This window comes from Marmota monax, unplaced genomic scaffold (assembly GCF_021218885.2).
Source record: "Marmota monax isolate L192 unplaced genomic scaffold, Marmota_monax_Labrador192_F-V1.1 WCK01_AAM20220418_F8-fsc00017, whole genome shotgun sequence".
In the NCBI taxonomy this organism is placed as follows: domain Eukaryota; kingdom Metazoa; phylum Chordata; class Mammalia; order Rodentia; family Sciuridae; genus Marmota; species Marmota monax.
Window position 1 is genome coordinate 19,303,977 of NW_026695241.1, and position 20,683 is coordinate 19,324,659.

The 20,683-nt window shown below is 39.0% G+C and overlaps 1 protein-coding gene across 26 annotated transcripts in view; it reads right to left on the reverse strand.

Moving 5' to 3' along the window:
- Ttll5 (tubulin tyrosine ligase like 5) overlaps nt 1-20,683 on the reverse strand; it is a 265,849-nt gene that overhangs the window by 68,182 nt on the left and 176,984 nt on the right. For 24 of the 26 annotated variants that reach the window (XR_009226355.1, XM_046440809.2, XM_046440808.2 and 21 more), the window contains one exon: nt 9,831-10,026. Coding sequence is in view for 24 of the 26 variants with exons in the window: in XM_046440809.2 (XP_046296765.1) it covers nt 9,831-10,026 (196 nt within the window). In the remaining 2 variants the exon portion in view is untranslated. Of the gene's footprint in view, nt 1-9,830; nt 10,027-20,683 lie in introns of those variants that run through there. The other 2 variants (XM_046440824.2, XM_046440823.2) reach the window with 2 other exon arrangements.

Sequence of the window (20,683 nt, forward strand, 5' to 3'; positions counted from 1 at the left end):
ATGTTGTTTTAAGCAAGTTCTACTTCTGGCATGTAGTTTAACTATAATTCCCAATTTGAAATTATACTACTACGTATATTTAAGGGTGAAAGCAACACACTATCACAGAGAAACCTGCACACCCAACACTCACTATTCACATTATTCACAATAGCCACGATGTGGACGCAACCTCAATATCCATGGATGGATGCATGGATAAAGAAAATGGGATCTATACATGCCAAAGATTATTACTCAGCTCTTTAAAAATGGAAATCCTGTCATATGCTACAACATGGATGAACCTGGAGGACATTATGCTAACTGAAACAAGCCAATTACAAAAAGACGACTCCTACATTACACTACTTACGTGAGCCACCTGAAGTAATCAAATTCACAGACACAAAATTAGAAGGGTGGTTGCCAGAGGCTGGGAGGAGGAGGAAATGTAAGGCTATTGTTCAGCCAGGACAGTTCAGGTAGGTACTGTGAATAAGTTCTAGAGACTGTTGTACAAAAATGCGCACAAGATTAACAACACTGCACTGGATGCTTAAAAAGCACCTGGAGGGTGGACCTGCGTGATTTGCCTTTTACCCTCATGAAAAATCTGAAGTGTCCCCAGAGGAGCATGTGGTAAAGGGTTAGTCCCCAGCATGGCGCTATCAGGAAGTGGTGGATCCTTTAGAGATAGGAACTTGTGAGAGTCTTTAATCACTGATGGTGTCTCCTTGCAGGGCACAGTGGGACCCAGACCCTCCCGTTTGCTCTTTCCTGCTTCCTAGGCCCAGCTGAGCAGTTCTCCTCTGCCATGCCCTTCTGCCACGGCCTGCTGCTTCACCCCAAGCCGACCTTTTATGGCCAGAAACCTTTCAAACTGTGAGCCAAAGTGAACCTTTTCTCTTTATAAGTTTTATATATTTGTTACAGTAATGGAAGGCTAACATCCATAATAAATAATAAGAGCAACTAAGGTTTATTGAGCTTTTACCATGGGTCAACAGGGCTCTAAATCCTTTATATGTGAACTCATGTAATCCCCCTGGTCACCTGAGACACGTTCCACCATCGTCCCCATTTGCAGAGGAAACCAAGCACAAACGTGTAAGTACCATGACCAGGACTGCCAAGCTCTGTGAGTAAGCTGGGATTTGCACCCCTGGGTGTGGTTTACCAAGCTGCTGCCCTGATTTATGTATGCTGACTGCCTTTTAAGGCAAATGTATCTAAAGAAAAATCTATTTAATAAATCTCCTTTCCAAAAGGAAATCTAAAGCAAACCTAGCAATGTTAACAGCTTTATTTAGATGCATATAAAACCCAAAGATTTCGTTTACTTTACTCCAAATAGTTTTTTTAGAGAAGGCTAAGAAAATTTTGTCTCAAATATTTTAAGCAAATTTTTCTCACTAATTTAAAAAGTTACAATGTGCACATATGTATGTTTGTGTACACCATCCCTGATCCAAAATGCTTGGTTGGGTGGGGCCAGAAGTGTTTCAGATTTTTAACCCTTTTTTCAGACACTGGAGTATTTACATATACATAATTAGGTATCCTGGGGAAGGGACCCAAGTTTAAATACAAAATTCATTTGTTTTTTTCTACACCTTATACTCAGAAATCCAAGGGAAATTCTAAACAATATTTTAAGAGTTTCATTATGAAACAAAGTTTCATTTCAAAGTGTAATTTTCTACTGTAGTGTCATGTCAGGGCTCAAAAAATTTTGGACCATGGAACATTTTGGATTTTCATGTTAAGAATGCTCAACCTGAAATTTAAAAAAAAAGAACACTCAACCTATATATGGATAATTTTGTAAAATAAAATATAGTAAAATAAAACAAAATATAGGAAAATATAGGTCTGGGAATGTAGCTTGGTGGTGAAGTGATCCTGATTTAATTCCCAGTATCTCAAAAAAAAGAAAATATCAGAATGGCCCCAGATTGAGAGCTCACCTGGTTAACAAAAGAGAATTCAGTTTCATTTTCAATTGTCTGTTTTATCAATTATTTGTTAGTGACCATAGAGTATTATCTGTATATCACAACTCATATTCTTGTAACAATATCTGTATTTTATGTCTCTCAATTAGTAAAATAAGATAATTAGTAAAAGGAATTCTCTAAGTTCCCTATAACTTTAAATTCTAAGTTTACAGACATCTAACTTTTCTCTGTCCTGAAACGCACGGTTTGTTTTGTTTGGCCTAGCACTTCTCGTGGTTGGCCTACTGTGCAGATCTTAAACAGTATATATTGACCTTGCTGTTGTATATTTATTAAGTATTTTTGCTGTGGCTGCATCCATCACAAATGTTTCGTGTGTGTATGTGTGTTTGGCTTTTCTCTTTCCCTTTTTGTCTCCTTCTTCTGCCTATAGACAGAGAAAAACAAACCAGATCACAAACTGAGGAAAGGGAGCATAACTGGTCACCAGGTCCTGTAGCAAATCCCATTTTAACCACAGACAACAAGCAAGTTGGCTCCCCAGTTGCCTCTTTAGACAACCAAGCTGAGTTATGCATTTTCATCGATTACTTTGACCCTTTCTTTGATGTGTGTGAGAGTACAGGACTGTAGCGGTCATGAAGCTGGAGTGGTATCACTGATTGGTGATACATGTGTAAAACAAGGAGAAAAGAGTCAGTTCTGACCAGGGGAGAGTGATAAATGGAATGGGCTCTGGAAGCCCTCTAACCTGGTTTTAATATGCGATTGGGCAGCAGTGTGACCCTAGGGGCACACTTACACTTTCCTCATCAGTGGAATGGGGTCAACACTGTATCTGGCCCACAGGACGCGATCATTGAAGTCCCAGATTCCAGAGGAACATCAATCTACCAACAGCTTAGAAAACAACCTGATGATAATCAGGGGACTTCTTTTACTATCAGCTATGAATTAACATAACAAACCAATGTCTACAGTGCAATACACTGGGTTTCACATTTATATGGTATAGAAAAAGCAAGCCTAATATGAATTACACTAATGTGTCTTTTGTGACAGTCACATTTGTGGACACCTGCCCTATTTCCTGGTAGGCTTTTCAACAAATTTAACAGAAATGAAATTAAAATAGTATTATCACTAACAATCACAGGGTTGAAAGGACAAAGTACTAACCAAAAAGGTAACACCCCACATAAGGCTCTGAATCACCAAGCCTGAAGAACATACTTTAGGATCTTGCACGACTCATTAGCTCTGACCATATAACTTAATAATAAAGTATAAGAGAGGATTAAATATGAGCATTTCTAAGATTTTTGAGCCTAAGACCCTTTCTTAAGACATTTCTTTGGGCTGGGGATGTGGCTCAAGGGGTAGCGCGCTTGCCTAGCATGCGTGAGGCACTGGGTTCGATTCTCAGCACCACATAAAAATAAAGATATTGTGTCCACCTAAAACTAAAAAATAAATATTAAAAAAGACATTTCTTTAATTAAGTATTTGAGGTAATTGGGACAAACTCTAGACCTAAGTTTATGTGCACTTAGTAAAACTTTTGAGATTATGCACATGAATAGTAAGAGACTGGTTAAGACCCTTGAAAATAACTTTTCAAAGATAACTTCACAGGTGTCAATAGGTACTTGTTGAATGTATGAATGGCAACTTAAAATTGATGCAATAGTCTTCAATGACTGCTATTCACTGAATGTCTTATGATCAGGGAGGCAGGATATAGCCTGATAACCCAAGAGCTTAGATGTAGAGGCTGACAAACTGAGTTTAAATCTCTTTATTATTTATGTGACCCTGAGAAAGTTCAAAGAAGGTCTAACAACCTGTCCATGGTCATGAACTGGACAGGACCAAGATTTAAACTAAGAATTATTTGACTCCAAAGGTTGTCCAGAGTTTGCCTATGTCCAAAACAACTGAGGGTAGTTTTATGTGTATTATTTTATGTATTTTCAATATATTCTTTTTTTTAGAGAGAGAGAGAGAGAGAGAGAGAGAGAGAGAGAGAGAGAGAGAATTTTAAATATTTATTTATTTTTTTTAGTTTTTTTTTTTTTTGGCGGACACAACATCTTTATTTGTATGTGGTGCTGAGGATCGAACCCGGGCTGCACGCATGCCAGTAGAGTGCACTACCGCTTGAGCCACATCCCCAGCCCCTCAATATATTCTTAATGGGTAAGAATTTAAAAAAAAAGTGGTTTGGCAAAATCAAATTAAATCATCCTAGGAAAAACCAGTAATAATAACTAAAAGCAAGAAACTAAGCGTTATGAGTTCCTGAAACAGGCCAGGAGAAAAAACAAACAGAATAAAAGAACCAACCAGACAAACATGAAAGAAGCAGGAGGTTATGGCATTTGGGCCCACATGCTCTGGGACTTTAGAGCACGTGTGTGAGCAAGCGTGCACGCCCACCCACCCACACATAAATTCGTCCCCTTGCCCACCCAGGTCTGACCTTTCCCTCTGATACACCTCCTGCTGCTTGAGCAGTGCCCAGCCGCTCCCATGCTGGTGCTTGGATATAGAGCCTGCTGAATTTCTCCTCCTTCCCCTCCTCTCCACAACCCAACACACAGGGGCCAAAGGCTTAGAGAAACAGTGTTCCTTCCTGCAGGGGGTGCAGAATTTTTCTAGATATATGCAATGAACTTTTAGGAGCAAAATAACAAGACTTGGTTGGGTTTCTATGGGAATCTATGGGTTTCTATGGTGTGTATGAGGCTGTGCACAGACATCATTAGAGGTTGCCAGGATGTGGAAGGACCCCTCACAGGGAACACTGAGAGGCTACCTCTACTGGGCCCTGCTTGTTAGAGGAGCAGTCGCCTCCCTCCTAGGCTGGTCTGTAAACCTGGGCGTGGCAGGAAGGGAAAAGAGCAGACATGTGGAAGGATGAGAGGTACTTGGGATGCAGTTTTCTCTTACCTTGAGTCACCTTACTCATGCTGAAAATTAAGTCTGCTAAAAACTGAAGGGCTTTGGAAAGAGAACAGAGCCGCTCAAGAACTAAGCTGGTTTAAAGCGCTTCTCTCCCCTGTTGTCAATCAAAGAAACCAGCAGTTTTGCCATGACCATCAAAATGTCCTTAATTTTCTGCTTTCTGGGCTCTTTTTTTGGTCTGGATGAGGCAGAAAAGAGAGGGAGGGAAGGCCCCGGTGGGGGGTGGGGAATGGGTTGGGAGCACAAGTGTAACAAAGGATCACTTGAACAGAAACTACTGAGTAATCGCTTTGGCCCGCGCCAAGAATAACATCAGCTCCATGTCGGCAATTAGAATCAGGTCAGCCGGGCCTCTCACGGACCCCAGCGTGCAGAGCTACTCATGCTGATGTCACCGGTAGTCACTGTTGCTCAAGCAGGGCCCCCGACTCAGCTGAAAGAAGAGTGTTTTTGCCTTGTCCTTCGGGGCAGGAGCCGACACACGATGGCTGTGCCAGTCTATAGCAGCCCCTCGCGGTCCCCAACAACCAAGACTCTGGCCTTGCCCCCCAACATCCTGAAACTCATCTTACATCAATTAATATATGAACAACACCTAGAATAGAACAGTGCTTGGGAAAGGAACTTGGGATGCAGTAAGTGCTTATGAAGTGCTGGCTTGTTACTAACAAAACAGCAGGGAATCTGTCCTGCTATTTCTCTCTTGCCCACCCAGAGACTTGAATCCTGGGAGCTGAGATTAGAGAGCAGAATGTACCCTGATAAGAATGAGAAAAGAGGTATTTTGATAATTTATTTACGAGGATACTGTGGTCGATGAAGTGAAAAAGATGGCAACAAAGTTCTATAAAAATGATTGCCTGATATTTTATAAGGGCGACATTAAATTTTAACACATTCTGTCTTCCTTCCAAAAGACAGAAAACAAATAACTGAGGGAAGAAAATTTAATTTAAAATTTTAATTATTATTATTATTATTTTTTTTGGTATTTGGGATTTAATCCAGGGCACTTAACCACTAGGCCACATCCCCAGCTCTTTTTATTTTGAGACAGGGTCTTACCAAGTTGAGTAGGGCCTTGCTAAGTTGCTGAGGCTGGCCTCAAACTTGCAATCCTTCTGCCTCCGCCTCTCAAGTAGCTGGGATTAGTTTTAACTAGCTCTTTAAGTAGATGTTGCTATAGACTAGGTGTCTGCAAAGTAGGGCCTGCAGGAAAAATCCAGCTTGCAGTCTTTTTTGTAAATAAAGTTTTATTGGAAGACAGCCATACTCATTCGTTTACATATTGTACATGGTTGTTTTTACTCTGCCCTGGCAGAATTGAGTAGCTGTAATGGAGACCCTATGTCTTACGAAGCTTAAAATATTTACTATCTGGCTATTTGCAGAAAAAGTCATGGACTCTGCATTGACTTAAAACAGTGTTTTTCAAATTGCTGAAGTTTCATCCATCAGGGCATAACAGCTCATAGTTTCAGTTTTGTCTTTTTTTTCTTTATCATGCTCTTCATCAAAAGGACTGGATCACACCCAATTTTCTTGTATCTGTCCTTGGATACCTCTGCCAATGGCTCAGTGTTACTTTCCTCTCACTTCCAGGTCACAGGCTCAGTCTTCTGCAGGGGTGGATTCAGGTCATGATGATTTCTGTATTTCTGAGTAAGCACAACGCTAGATAGAGATGAAGACCCAAACTCACTCTGTATCAGTGGTCAGAGATGCCCATGTTCAAACTCACAGCCTGAATCCGAGGGCCTGCTTGACATGAACACTTGCAACCAGCTGGAAAGCTAAGTGCTCTGATTAGAGGCAGAAGAGGATGGGCGAATTTCTTTGCATATAATGGGAGAAAGGCCACATGATATTTCCCCAAACGTATTCAGGAGATCACTGTATGCAAGGCACTATGTGTAACAACAATGACTATATCATACCACCATACCATTCCATACCATACCATCCAAGAAGACCCCCTTAACATCCTGTTCCAAAAAATCATGTTTCTCTTCTAGATAGATGCTAGGTAGCTTTTTTTTTTTTTTAAGAGAGAGAGAGAGAGAGAATTTTTTTTTTTATTTTTTAGTTCTCAGCGGACACAACATCTTTGTTTTATGTGGTGCTGAGGATCGAACCCAGGTCGCACGCATGCCAGGCGAGCGTGTTACCGCTTGAGCCACATCCCCAGCCTGATGCTAGGTAACTTTGATTTTAATTCTGGTCACCAGTCTGAAACAGGAAGCTAACCAAATTTTATAACCTATATTCAAGGAAAGTGACTCCAATGTGCAAGGAGTTTATTAGAGAAGTACCATCTCTATCTAAAGGATTATCTCAAGGACAGAAATACAGGACAGACTCAGAATGAAAACAACAATTTGGTGATAATTCTCAGGCGGGTCTAGCACAGATAAGCTAAAACCAAAGGCTTAAAAATCTAAATGAGTGGCGTTTTTTTTTTTTTTCCCTGTGGAGTGATTCTAAATATCCTCTGAAAAAAAGTGCTCTAAGTTACTAAATATACTTCATGTTAGAACATTTAATATCTTATTTGCTATTTAATTAGTTATAAACTCCTTAAGCTCACAGAATTTAGTTTCTCTAGCTCTCCCGACAGACCTAAAACTTCACCCTTACTCACTCTTACCTAAATCAGTTGTGGTTTATAAAAACAGGGAGAAGGAACAAAATGATGTTATATACATATATAAAATCATGATGAATGATTTTCTGTTCCTTCTCCAGGAGACACGCGATAACTCCCTTCTTGGGAGTTCTGCCTCCTCCTTAAGATGGATATTCTGACAGATTCTAAAAAACATATTTTCCATATACTTCATAATTCAGTGAAACTAAACCAGTGTAATCCTCAGTGAAAAAAAATCCACACAAGAACAGCAGTACTCTAAATTTTCAAAGGAATGTGAGTTGCTGGAAGCTAATCAAAAGCATGAGAGGGACTTAAAAGTAAAGCAGTTTCTCAAAGTGAAAATCAGCAAAACTGCCTCTCTTTCCCCCAAACTTTAATGTCCTGCAAAATATCTCCTTTCATTTAAAAAAAAAAAAGTATCCACTATTTCAAGGTACTGAAGTGTGGCTTAAAAGGGACCAACTGTCTGTATTCCCTGGAGCCACACGAGGGAAGTAAGGCTGAACAGCAAAGTCTCCACTATCCAGCACCTGATCAAGGTGGCACTCTCAAGGACTCAAATGACAGGAAGTTTGGAAGTGTAAAACACTTTAGGAAATGTGCGCAGATTTAAAACAACAACAACAACAACAAAACTAGTACACACATTTCTATCTGCAATTGTGAAAATGCAAACTGGCTTACGTGCTTCTACTGTCCCAAAGATTTTCTAGATGAGGCAATTTCTACATGGCAAAGGATAATGTGATCAGAATGAGATGCCATATTCTACACTTCCAGATTGAAAAGTCTGGAAATTTCTCCATTAAAAACAGTTTAGAGGGAATGGGGTTGTGGCTCAATGGTAGAGCACACTGGGTTCGATCCTCAGCACCACATAAAAATAAGTAAATAAAATAAAGGTATTGTGTCCAATTACAACTAAAAGAAAAAAAACAGTTTAAAGAACTATTTCACAAATGTTTGAATTTATCATTTCTCAATTATGATGTGTTAATTTACAGAGTAAATACCAGAGATAAAGGTAATCATGTGATGAACTATGTTGAAAAAAATTAAATAATCCTATGTTATTCTGGATAGTAATGAAAAAAGTAAAGATACAGGGCATAATGATAATTAATTCACTTAGAGGATCAGAGGATAAAAAACCTTGGGGAAATGCTTCCTTTATCATTGAATAAGTCTTAATTCAGCACTAACTGATGTATACCATGAACTACATTTTTATAAAAAAAGAAGCAAGTGATAAGCGATCAAACTGATAGAAGGTATTTTTTTTCCATAAAATATAGGGAGGGCTGGGGCTGTGGCTCAGTGGTAGAGCGCTTGCCTAGCATGTGTGAGGCCCTGGCTTTGATTCTCAGCACTGCATATAAATAAATAAAATAAAGGTCCACTGATTTTTTTTAATCAATAGCTTCCCTATTTCCCTGTTTGTTTTTTTTAAACAGGGAAATAGGGAAGCTTACAGAATCAGTATTAATTCAGTTTAATACATCTGTAGAACATGTAAATGATTCTAATGATAATCCTGAATCATCAAGACAAAGCTAATTCTTAGTGACCGGACCTTTTGTAAGTCCCTTCTTCTTCTAAATGATTGGGGACATGCCGACAGATTAGTGTGATATACTGCACAGCTCCTCACACATATGCTCAGGGGTTTCTGTTATTTCACAGACAGTGAGCAGGGAATGAAGATTTCACTCTAAGTTCCGTAGCACAAGGATGCTTGCGTGTTGGGTCCTGTTAAAGTCCCACTGTTTAATAAAACATTGCCTAGCCTGTGATAGGCATTTGACAAAACATCTGTTGAATAAACAGCTGTCACTTACAGAAGACTGGTAATCTAACTTGTGACCATTTCCAAGTTATTTATTCCTTGATGGATCAATATGTACATATGTATACCAACTCTATGGAAGAAGAGAAAGAGTACATTTAGAAAGAAAGATGCTTAACATACTGGCTTTTAGGTATTTTGGAATTAGAGCCCTGGCAAGTTACTGAACTAAGAGCACATAACAGAAAGGGGAAAGACTACAATAGGGACTTTCGTACACACAAATGAAAGAACTGGGTCACGCATGGTTCCACATCACCTTCCAGTGAAGGCCATGTTACGGTTACAGAACGGTTCTGAGAGGAGACTCCCTACAAACCTTTCAGGATGTTAACTCTACATTGCCCGTTCACTCTTTTTTTTTTTTTTTTTTTTTTTTACCAATAGAAGGAAGAGACAGCACATGGAAGGGCTCGTCTTGAATTACCTGGTGCCGGGCTCGACTCTGGTCCAGAAGCTGCCGGGACTGAAGTTTCTGTTGTTCCAGTTGCTGGAGAGCAAAATGCAGCTGGTAGCTGCCTGCCGTGGGGTGGTATTTGTGTTGGGGAGCCACCCCGGTAGCCTTGCTATAAGCGTTGTTCTCCACCTCGCCCTCCCAGGCAAAGCCACCTGTTTGGAGGCTCCTGAAGAGAAAAGAAAGCAGATTTCTTTGAGTGGCTGAGTGAACAATCCAAGGGGAAAGAGAGAAGTGTCTCAAGTATTTCTCCTTTACGGAGTCAGATGCAGTAGGAATTACCAATCTCTTTGTGTGACCAGTTATCTGACTCCTCCACTTGACCATGGTTCCACAAGGACAAGGACAGGGGTTGCTTAACTCCCCATCCTATTCTTAGCACTTATCGCCAGGCCTGGCGCACAAGCGGACTGTAAATATTGGCTGAATGCTAAATAACTGAAATAGTAATTTCATCCCCCTGTGATTGCCACAAGGACCTCCAAGAAGAGTCCAGAGAGCTTCAAATTCCTAACTGAAGGTAAAAACAGAGGTACAGTCATCTCTGTTAACTTCAAAAGTAAAGAGGTAAATTACACAGAATTCTCAAATTTTTAACCACCCATTTGTGAAGTATCCAAACTTATTATTCTAGAAGCTATTTCTATCTGAGCTTGTGTCCCCATTATGAGACAATATAACTGGAGTGAGAAGTCACTTTTTTCATCATTTCAAATTAACCGCAGTATAGCCCAGTATGGTCCCATCCAGGCTGACCTATACAGCCTATACACATGAGGAAGGCAAAGGGCCGGTGGCCTTCTTGACTGGTCAGTACCTACACTACACCATTTAATACTCTGCCTGTATTCCTTGCCCAGATTGTTTTTTCTATTTGTTCTTTTTAGATAGACATGACAGTATTTTGACATATTATACATGCATGAAGCATAATTTATTCTAATTAGGATCCCATTCTTGTGATTGTACATGACTTGGAGTTTCACTGGTTCTTGCCCAAATTCTTAATCCCTAGATTCTGGTGACCATATCTGTACATACAGGCAGAAGTCTTCACAACTCTACGCACCTGTATCCCCCCCAGTCTCTTTCTTCCAGGTAGAAAAGTCCCCATTTATACCACTTTATATCCACGAGCACAGTTATTATTAAGACAAAACAAAAACAAAAGAAAAACAGAAAACAACAAGTTCTAGAGAGAATATGGAAAACTGGATCTTCTAAGCATTGCTGGTGGAAATGTAAATTGGTGTAGTCACTGTGGTTCCTCAAAAAGGAACACGAAATTCCCATATGACCCAGCAATTTCATATCCTCAGTGCTACACAAAAAATCAAATAACATAAAATCACTGATTCAGTAATTCTACTTCTATACATATCCAAATGAATTTAAATCAAACCAGAGAACTGTACACCAATATTTAAAGCAGCATTATTCACCAAGTCAAAAAGTAAAAACAACTTCAACATCCATCAACACATGAGTGAAGAATAAAATGTACAGGCTGGGGTTGTGGCTCAGAGGTAGAGCGCTCTCCTAGCGCGTGCAGGGCCCTGGGTTCGATCCTAAGCACCACATAAAAATAAATAACTAAAAACAAAGGTTTTGGGTCCAACTACAACTAAAAAATAAATATTTTTTTAAAAAAGAATAAAATGTACTATCTACATACATTGGGATATTAAATGGCTTTAAAAAGGAAGGAGGGGCTGGGGTATAGCTCAGTGGTAGAGCACTTTCCCAGCAAACATGAGGCCTGGGTTCAATCCCCAGCACTGCAAAAAGAAAAAAATTTAAAAAATAGAAAAAAGAAAGGAAATTCTGACACAAGCGGCATGCAATAACATGGATGGACCTTGAAGACACCACGTCACATGAACGCAGGAAATAACTCAGGAGCAAAAGGATAAATACTATATGATTCTACCAATATGAGGTAGGTAGACTAGAAACAAAGTAGAGGGGTAGTCGAAAGGGCAAGGGAATGAGGAATTCTTGCTCAGTGACTACAGAGCTTCAGTTTTGGATAAAGAAAAAATATCTGGAGATGGATGGATGTGATGATTGCCTAAGTGTCAATGCAGTAAATGCCACTGAGCTGTACACGTAAATGGTTACAGTGAAAAACTTTGTTACATATAGTTTAATACAGGATGGTTTATTTATTTATTTAGTTCCCATTTATTTTGACAACAACCCTATTTGGACTTTTTTTTTTTTTTTTTTGGTGGGGATTGAACATAGGACTTTGTACATGCGAGGCAAGCACTCTACCAACTGAGCTATATCCCCAGCCCCTATGACTATTTGGTTGAAACTTCTCCTTAACACTTTGTTACTCTTCTCTGGACCCCCTTTTGGTTTCTGTCTTTTTTGGTACTTGGGATTGAACCCAGGGGTACTTTACCCACTGAGCCACATCCCCAGTCCTTTTTATTTTTTAAATTTTGGGATGGGATCTCATTAAGTTGCTTAGAGCCTTGCTAAGTTTCTGAGGCTGGCCTCAAACTTGCAATTTTTGTACCTCAGCTTCCCAAGTTGCTGGGATGCAGGTGTGTGCCACTACACCCATGTTTGGACTTTAACTACTCTCTCTATATACACATATATTTTTCCTTTTTGAGTTACAGTGACCAGAAAAGTATATAGAGAAGAAACATTAAAGATTCTCATAATGAACAACCTTAGACCAAACCTGGGCTTAGAGAAATGAGAGTGTGTCTTATTTGAGAGAATTGTTTCTAGTGATTTAAAACGTTGTATTATTGGGACTGGGTGTATCTCAGGGATACAGTGCATGCTTAGCATGCACCAGGCCCTGGGTTTAATTCCCAGCACCATTAAATACATAAATAAGCCTTTCTTATTCTCTCCTTTGGCATTAATGATTGTTTTGATGCTAGAGGTGTATCGACGCTGGGGTGAGGTCATGCAGAGCTCTCTAAGACTTGACCTGCAGCTCAGAGCACTGTGGGAGGAGCCCAGTCTATCTGCTGAGCCCAGGAGTGTGTGCTACTCTCTGCCTGTGGCCTTCCTCCTAACTTGGTAATTTCAGGTCTGTGTTTTGGTTTCCCAGCTTCTGTCAAAGAGATTTCCAAATACCCAGGAAAGTGTTTATATAATGTTACCTCTGATATGTCACATCCTTTTCTCAGGGATGGGATGCTCAGTCTGACTCCCACATTTACGTTGCTCAATTACATACTATTGGCTAGTCTTCTTGGAGAACAGGACCAAAAAGCTCAGATTTCATTCATTAATTTGGCATTTGATCTTCTGTGATGCTCTGGAAGTGTCTCAATGTGCATGCTAGAAGTCACCTTTCCTAAGGGGCTTCTGGAGGTATGAAAAAATGTGGTGACCACTGATGGAACACAATTAAGCGCCTAAGTATATTAATCAAGTATAACCTTCACCGTGTAGAGTGTCGAGTGGGAGTGAAACATGGTTAGGAAGGGAGGAGCCAGAGGAACCTATTACCTCTTTTCTCATTTCTGAAGGAACAGAAGTTACTGAAGTTAAAAGAAGCAGACTGAGGGGCTGGGGCTTGGTGGTAGAGCACTTGCCTCGCACGTGTGAGGACCTGGGTTTGATCCTCAGCACCACATAAAAATAAACAAATAAAATAAAGATATTGTGTCCATCTACAACTAATATTAAAAAAAAAAAAAAGAAAAAGCAGACTGAATAGCAAAAAGCTCTGTGTGAGCTGTAAGCAGAGGAGGGGCGTGGATGAAGAAAAGCTGGAAGGCAGGAGCAGGCCAATGAACAAATAAAGCACAAATGGAGGAAACAGGTGAAAAGGCAGAACCCTCCTTGGCCGAATAATTTTCAGATTGCTGTGCCAATTAGGGTAGGTACTATTCTGCGACTAGACTGAAACTGTTATTTTTAATCACTGGACCAAAGGTCAGAAACTTCATCAATAGTGATTGTGCTTCCATGCCTGGCTTGCTGGTTATAGAGGCTGCTAGCCAGAGTAGCAATCGCAACTCAGTGACCAGATGCAGAGGAGGTATGCAGCTATAAGGCTTATATCAGAATCCATTGCACAGGGCAGCTGGATTGGGAAAAAAAAAAAAAGTTTTAATAAGAAACATTCCCAGGAGGCATTTACTTCAATGCCTTCACAGTACAAATTAGAAATGGGAGCCTGTAACTAGGTCCCCCGGGTTGAGGATGATCATGGACAGGTTCTCAGCTATATGAACAGAGGCAGGGGTTTACGGATGTACAGCGGGCAGGAGAGTGGGCAAGAGAAGATCAAATAAGGGACTTCGGATAGGCAAAGTGTTCTTCCAACTGTACACACTGAACAGACTGGAACATCATAAACTTTTATAATGAAATCTGTTTTTAATCTCATCAGTAACATAAGCTTTGTCTCCAAATCACAAAAGGATATTTCTCAAGCAAGTAGAGGCTTTTAGCAAACAGGCAGGAATTTTTATAGTGCTATATTTGGTGGGGGTAAGGGATGCTTAGTTGTGTAATGTAATAAGTACCTAGGAAACTTGATTGCTTTTTTTTAATTTAAAATTTTTAAAGTTTAATTTTTAGTGCATATTAATTGTATAAATTAATGGGTTTGACCCTGACGTTTCCATGCATGCATATAATGTGCTTTGATTATATGTCTCTACTGGCCCTTTCCCAGTCCCCTTCCTTAAAAACCCCTCTTCTACTATTATGCTATCTTTTTCTTGTTAAGATTTCACATAAGAAAAAAAAATATAATTGTTCTCTTTCTGGGTTTGGTTTATTTAGTTTAAGTGATGATTTCCAGGTTCATTCATTTTCCTGTAAATGATAAAATTTAGATTATTTTTATGGCTGAATAGTACTCCATTGTGTATATATGTAGCATTTTCTTTATCTGTTCATCTGTTGATGGGCATCTAGACTAACTCCACTACTTGGCTATAGTGCCAATAGTGCCACAATAAATAAGGGCCTCTTTTTGGGTGGGTCTCTTTTCTTTATACCAACTCGATTCCTTCTGTATGACCAGGTTGGCTTGATCATATAGTAGATCTACTTTTAGTTTTTTGAGGAACCCCAAACTGTTTTCCATAGTGGCTATACTAATTTAACATTCCCATCAATAGCATGTAAGGGTTCCCTCTTGGCCAGCATTTTTTGTTGTTTTCTTGATAATAGCCATTCTGACTGGTATAATATTGAATCTCAATGTGCCTTTCTTTTCCTTGCAGTACTGAACCCAGTGGCACTCCACCACATAGCTTCATTTCTAGTCCTTTTATTTTTTGAGACAGAGCTTTGCTAAGTTACCCAGGCTGGCCTTGAATTATGATCCTCCTGCTTCAGCCTCCCAAGTAACTGGGATTACAGGCGTGCTTCAGTGTAATTCTGATTTGCGTTTCCCTGAAGGCTAAAGATATTGTGCATTCTCATATATTTACTGTGGCCAGATGTACTACTTCTTTTAAGAAATGTCAGTTCAGTTCATTTGCCCACTTCTTATTGGATTACTTGTTCTTCTGGTATTAACTTTTTTGATTCTTTGCATGTTCTGGATAAGAATCCTCTGTCAGATGAATAAGCTGGCTGAGATTTTTTCCCATTCTGTAGGATATCTCTTCACTCTGTTGACTGTTTCATTTGCTGTGAAGAAACTTTTTAGTTTGATGTACTCTCCTTTGTCAATTCTTACTATTAATTCCTGAGCTATTAGAGTCCTACTCAGGAAATTGCTGCCTATAACAATATCCCCTGTTTGCTTCTGGTAGTTTCAAATCTTATGTTAAGGTCTTTGATACATTTTTAGTTGATTTTTATACAGGATGAGGCTCAAGATCTAGTTTTGGTCTTTTACAGGTGGATGTCCAGTTTTCCCAGAACCATCTGTTGAAGAAGCTTTTGGGCACCTGTGTTGAGAATCAGGTGGTTGCAGGTGTTTCATTTTATTGGTCTGTGTGTCTATTTTTATGCCAACACTATGCTGTTTTGTTACAATGGCTCTACAATATATTGTGAAATCAGATTTTGCAATGTTTCTAAGCATTGAATTGCTTTGGCTATCTGGGGTCTCTTTTGTTTCCATATGAAGTTTAGGATTGTTTTATTCCTAGTTCTGTGAGGAATGTCATTGGTATTCTGATGGGATCTGCAGTGAATCTGCAGATTGCTCTTGGTGATATGGGCAATTTAACAACATGAATTCTGCCTATCCATGAACATGGGAGGCCCTTCCATCTTCCAGTATCTTCTTCAATTTCTTTCTTCAGTGTTTTATAATTTTCATTGTAGAGCTCTTTCACCTCCTTGGTTAGGTTTATTCTTAGGTTTTTTTGTTTGATTGTTTTAATTCTTTGAGGCTACAGTGAATGGGAGTGTTTCCCTAATTTCTTTCTCTGAAAGTTCACTATTGGTGTATAAGAAAGCTACTGTTTTTGTATATTGATTTTTGTATCCTGATATTTTGCTAATTTTATCATTTCTAAGAAATTTTGGTAGACTTTTTAGGGCTTTCTAGGTATAGAATCACATCATCTACAATAATTTTACATACTCCTTTCCTATTTTTATCCCTTTTATTTCCTTCCCTTGACTGACTGCTCTAAAGTTTTCAGGACTCTATTAAAAAAGAGTGGTTAAGAGTAGACATCCTGGTTTCATTCTTGATTTTAGAAAAAATGTTTCAAAAACCTGCTTGTTTTGAATTGTAGTGGGGTTACTTGGGTCATGGTATCTCACACTAAAAGCATAAACCTTGGGGATTACACTATACAAGCACTACAATGACTGACACAGGAGGCGATGTGTACTATAACCCGGGCTTTCCCTGATTTCTAGTACCTGAAGGTTTTTTTTGTTGTTGTTGTTTTTTTGATACTTTGGATTAAACCCAGGGGTGCTTAACCACTGAGCCACATCCCCAGCCCTTTTTATTTTGAGATAAGGTCTTGCTAAGTTGCTTAGGGCCTCACAAACTTGCTGAGGCTGGCTTTGAACTTGTAATCCTCTTTCCTCAGCCTCCTGATTATCAATTTGAGGGAACATGGAGAGAATCTGCAAAGTGCAAAATCTCCTCAGCATGTGGCTGGACTTCCCATATAGACATGCTTTCAGCATCAAAATTTTCTGTGAGGGTTGTGATCTCACAAAAGTGGAAGGAAGGAGGTGAGATAGAGAATGGTGACAATGGTACACACAGTGATTCTGCCATCCACTTCCCCAGCTTAGTCCACCCAGTCCCCACCAAACAGGAGCTACCATGTACACAGATGCCCTTGCCCCACTCGATGGGGTTTGGAACTCCATGCCTACATGTGGGAGGATATTACTGATATTTAATTAATGCAGGTCAAGGACATTAAATATCTAGAAATGCAAGGAACAGTCCTGTTTAAGAAAAATGTGTATTGTTCAAAATGCCAATGGTGCTTCTGATACAAGGCTATGAAAGATGTGCTCTCTGGGGAAAATCTTACTATTTCTTTTTCTTCGTTTAGTGGTAGGAACTGAACTCAGGGTTCCTCTATTACTGAGTTGCATCCCTAGTTCTTTTTATTTTATTTTTTTTAAATTTTGAGACAGAGTCTCACTAAGTTGCTGAGACTGGCCTTAAACTTTTTATCTTCCTGCCTCAGCCTCTTGAGTAGCTGGAATCGCAGATCTACCTAGAACCTTACTATTTTTTTTTATAAGAAAGAATATTCATCTATTCCAATGGCACTTTCAGAAAAATATATAGATATTTAAGGACACCAGAGGCTATATTTTCTTTGTCAATCAATTCTCAATCCTGAAAGTAGTCTTGGCACACAGGAAGTGCTATAAATCCTAAGATGACAGAGGGACTCTCATGGGCAGTAGAAAGGTGCTGGCCAGAATAAGGAAGCCATGCCCGTTAGATTAGAGAAGCATTATAATGTGGTAGGGATCTCTGTTGGCTTTTGGGGGTATTTCCAAGGACAAACTTAGAATGATTTTGCATGGAATAAATACTGTTCCATTACAAATGCCTCCCAGGGCAGCTGGGGCTGGCTCATAGTCACAAACACCAAATGGATAAGAAGAAAATAAGCAGAGAAGGCCCTGTGCATGGAAGCCTTTATCACATGTAGCTTCTCTGTGCTTTTTTTTTTTTTTAATTCTTAAACTTTCCTCATCTGCAAAAAGGAGATATGATAATAGTACCTGTCTGATACAAGTGAAAGTGCTAACCAATAGGAAGTACTTCAAAAAAGTACTACCCCTGCTAACACTACTATTGTTACTATTCTCTCCAACTCAATAATTCCATTGATGTTGCCAGAGAACTACAGTTTTCAGAGGCAGTATTTAAAAAACAAACTTAGCTGTTCATGGGCAGATGATCCTGTATTGCAAAGTTAGCACAATACAGTTGTCAATAGAGTAGCAGTAGTTGTAAAGTCAGAAAGGCTCCAAGTACTAAAAAGAAAAAAATGATACTCAACACTATTTCACTCCATACACAAACAAAATTTGAGGCAGACCACTGACCTTTCAACATAAAAGCTAGTGTCATAAAGTGAATGGAAGAAAATATGTGAGAATGTCTTTGTAACCTTGGAGCCGGAAAAGATTTCTTAAACAGAACACAAAAAGTTCTACTCATCAAAGAAAAAAGTGATAAACTGCACTTCATTAAAATTAAACATTTTGGGATGAGGGTGTAGCTCAGTGATAGAACACGTGCCTGGGATGCAGAAGGTCCTGGGTTGGATCCCCAGCACAAAACCAAACCAAACCAAACCAAACCCAACAACAATAAAAACACTTCTGCTCATTCAAAAATGTCACTAAAAAATTAATAAGCAGGCCATACACTGGCAATACATACATACACAGGCAATACATACATGTGATAGAAGAAGTATAAAGAAGTTCTTATTGTTAATTGTTGGTTTCAGTAATGACAACACAGTTTAAAAATATGTACAAGATTTGAAGAGACATTTTACAAAAGAAAATAAGTAAATGTCCAATAAGCACATAAGAAGTTCTCAACATCAGTAGTCATCAGGGAAATGCAAATACCGTCATGCATCCACTAAGAAGTCTAAATCAAATGGACTGAACACCAAATGCTGGTGATCATGAGGAATGACTATAACTCTTATACACTACAGGTAAGGGTATAAAATAATATGATTGTTTCAGAAAACTATTTGTTATAATACTACTTCTAGGTTATTACCTAAAGGACATGAAAACATGGCTACAAAAACAAAACAAAACAAAACAACTATAGCTGGGCCACACCTGTAATCCCAGCTACTTGGAGATGAGGCAGGAGGACTGCATGTTCAAGGTCAACCTGAGCAATTTAATACGACCCTGTCTCAAATTAAAAAAAAAAAAGAATAAAAAGGGCTGGAGATAGTGGTAAAGCATCCCTGAGTTCAATTCCCAGTATCAGAGGGAATTTTCATTGAATATGTCTTTAGAATTGTAAAAAATTGGAACCAATCCTAATGCTCATTATTAGAAAAGATAAACAAACTGGTCTATTCACACAGTGTAATACTACTCAAGGAAAAGGAATGAACTACTAATGTAAGCAAAAAAAAAAAAAAAAAAAAAAATGACTGTCAGAAACGTGTTGAGTGAAAGAAGGCAGACACAAAAAAGTAAACACGGTATGATTCCCTTTACATGAAGTCCAAAGAATAGGCAAAACGAACACATGGTGAGAGAAGTCAGGAGAGGATTACTGTACAAAGAAGCAGTATTGACCAGGAAGAGACATAAGGGAGTTCTGAAGTGTGGTGGAAATGCTCGATGTATTATGTTAATGGCGGTTATGAGGACATATAAAATTGTCAAAATGCATCAAATCGAACATGTATTTTTAGTTTATGTTATTAAACTTCAATTTAAAAAGACAAATATGCAAGAAAAAAGTTATAACATTTTCATTTATCTTTCATTGAGACCTTAGTTATTATTTCCTGTTCTGTGCATATGTTACTTTACTTTCCTGATTTTAGCTATGATAGTACCTTTGTGTATACCTTGCAATACTGGGATCCTATACCTGAGGAGTTGTTTCATTTCAGCACAACTGAACCCACATTTACTGGATACTGTTCCTAGGTGCTTAGGGAATACCGAGGAGAAACACACTTAGGACCTGCTCTCCAGAAGCTCATGTTTTGGAGGATTAACGTCAGTAATGAAAGGGTTTGGGAATACACGGCAGCTACACAGGGGCTTAAACCTAGGAGGACAAGGGTTATGTGAAAGTCAAGGTGAAGTGGCCTATATGACGGTGATGAAAATCGTGTTAGTCTAAAAAATGAAACAATCTGGCCTGGTCTGCAGAAGTTAGGGGAACATAAGCAAGTGACAATGATTAACTCAGCACTACGGGATGAAAAGGAGAAACGTTGGTTCTGAAAAACTGAACCTGAGGATGTGACATGGAAAGTCCTAAGAAGGTAGAAGAGAGTCGCTAACATTTTAAGTAGTTAGAAAACAGTGCAGCGGTCATGATGGTCAAGTTCACAGTGTTAGGATCACACAGTGTAGGCACTGTGAAGAAAAAACAAAACTGCTTATAAAATGCATTCAATAAATGACTGAGAACCACTCTCCTTAGTGAAAAAAGTAAAAGTCAAATTGCATTTAATAACACTAAAATCAAGTACTAACAGGTCAAAATTTATAAGGTAAATCACAAAGTAAACGTAATGTTAATAACGGTTGTTAACTGTTGACTGCGAGCCTGGCTTTCTAGGCAAACAAAATTTGTGCCTTACATTATTTAAGAGGAATGAGTTAGATAGACCTGCCAAGAGTTCATGCTCATGGTGATAGATACTTTGGTTCTT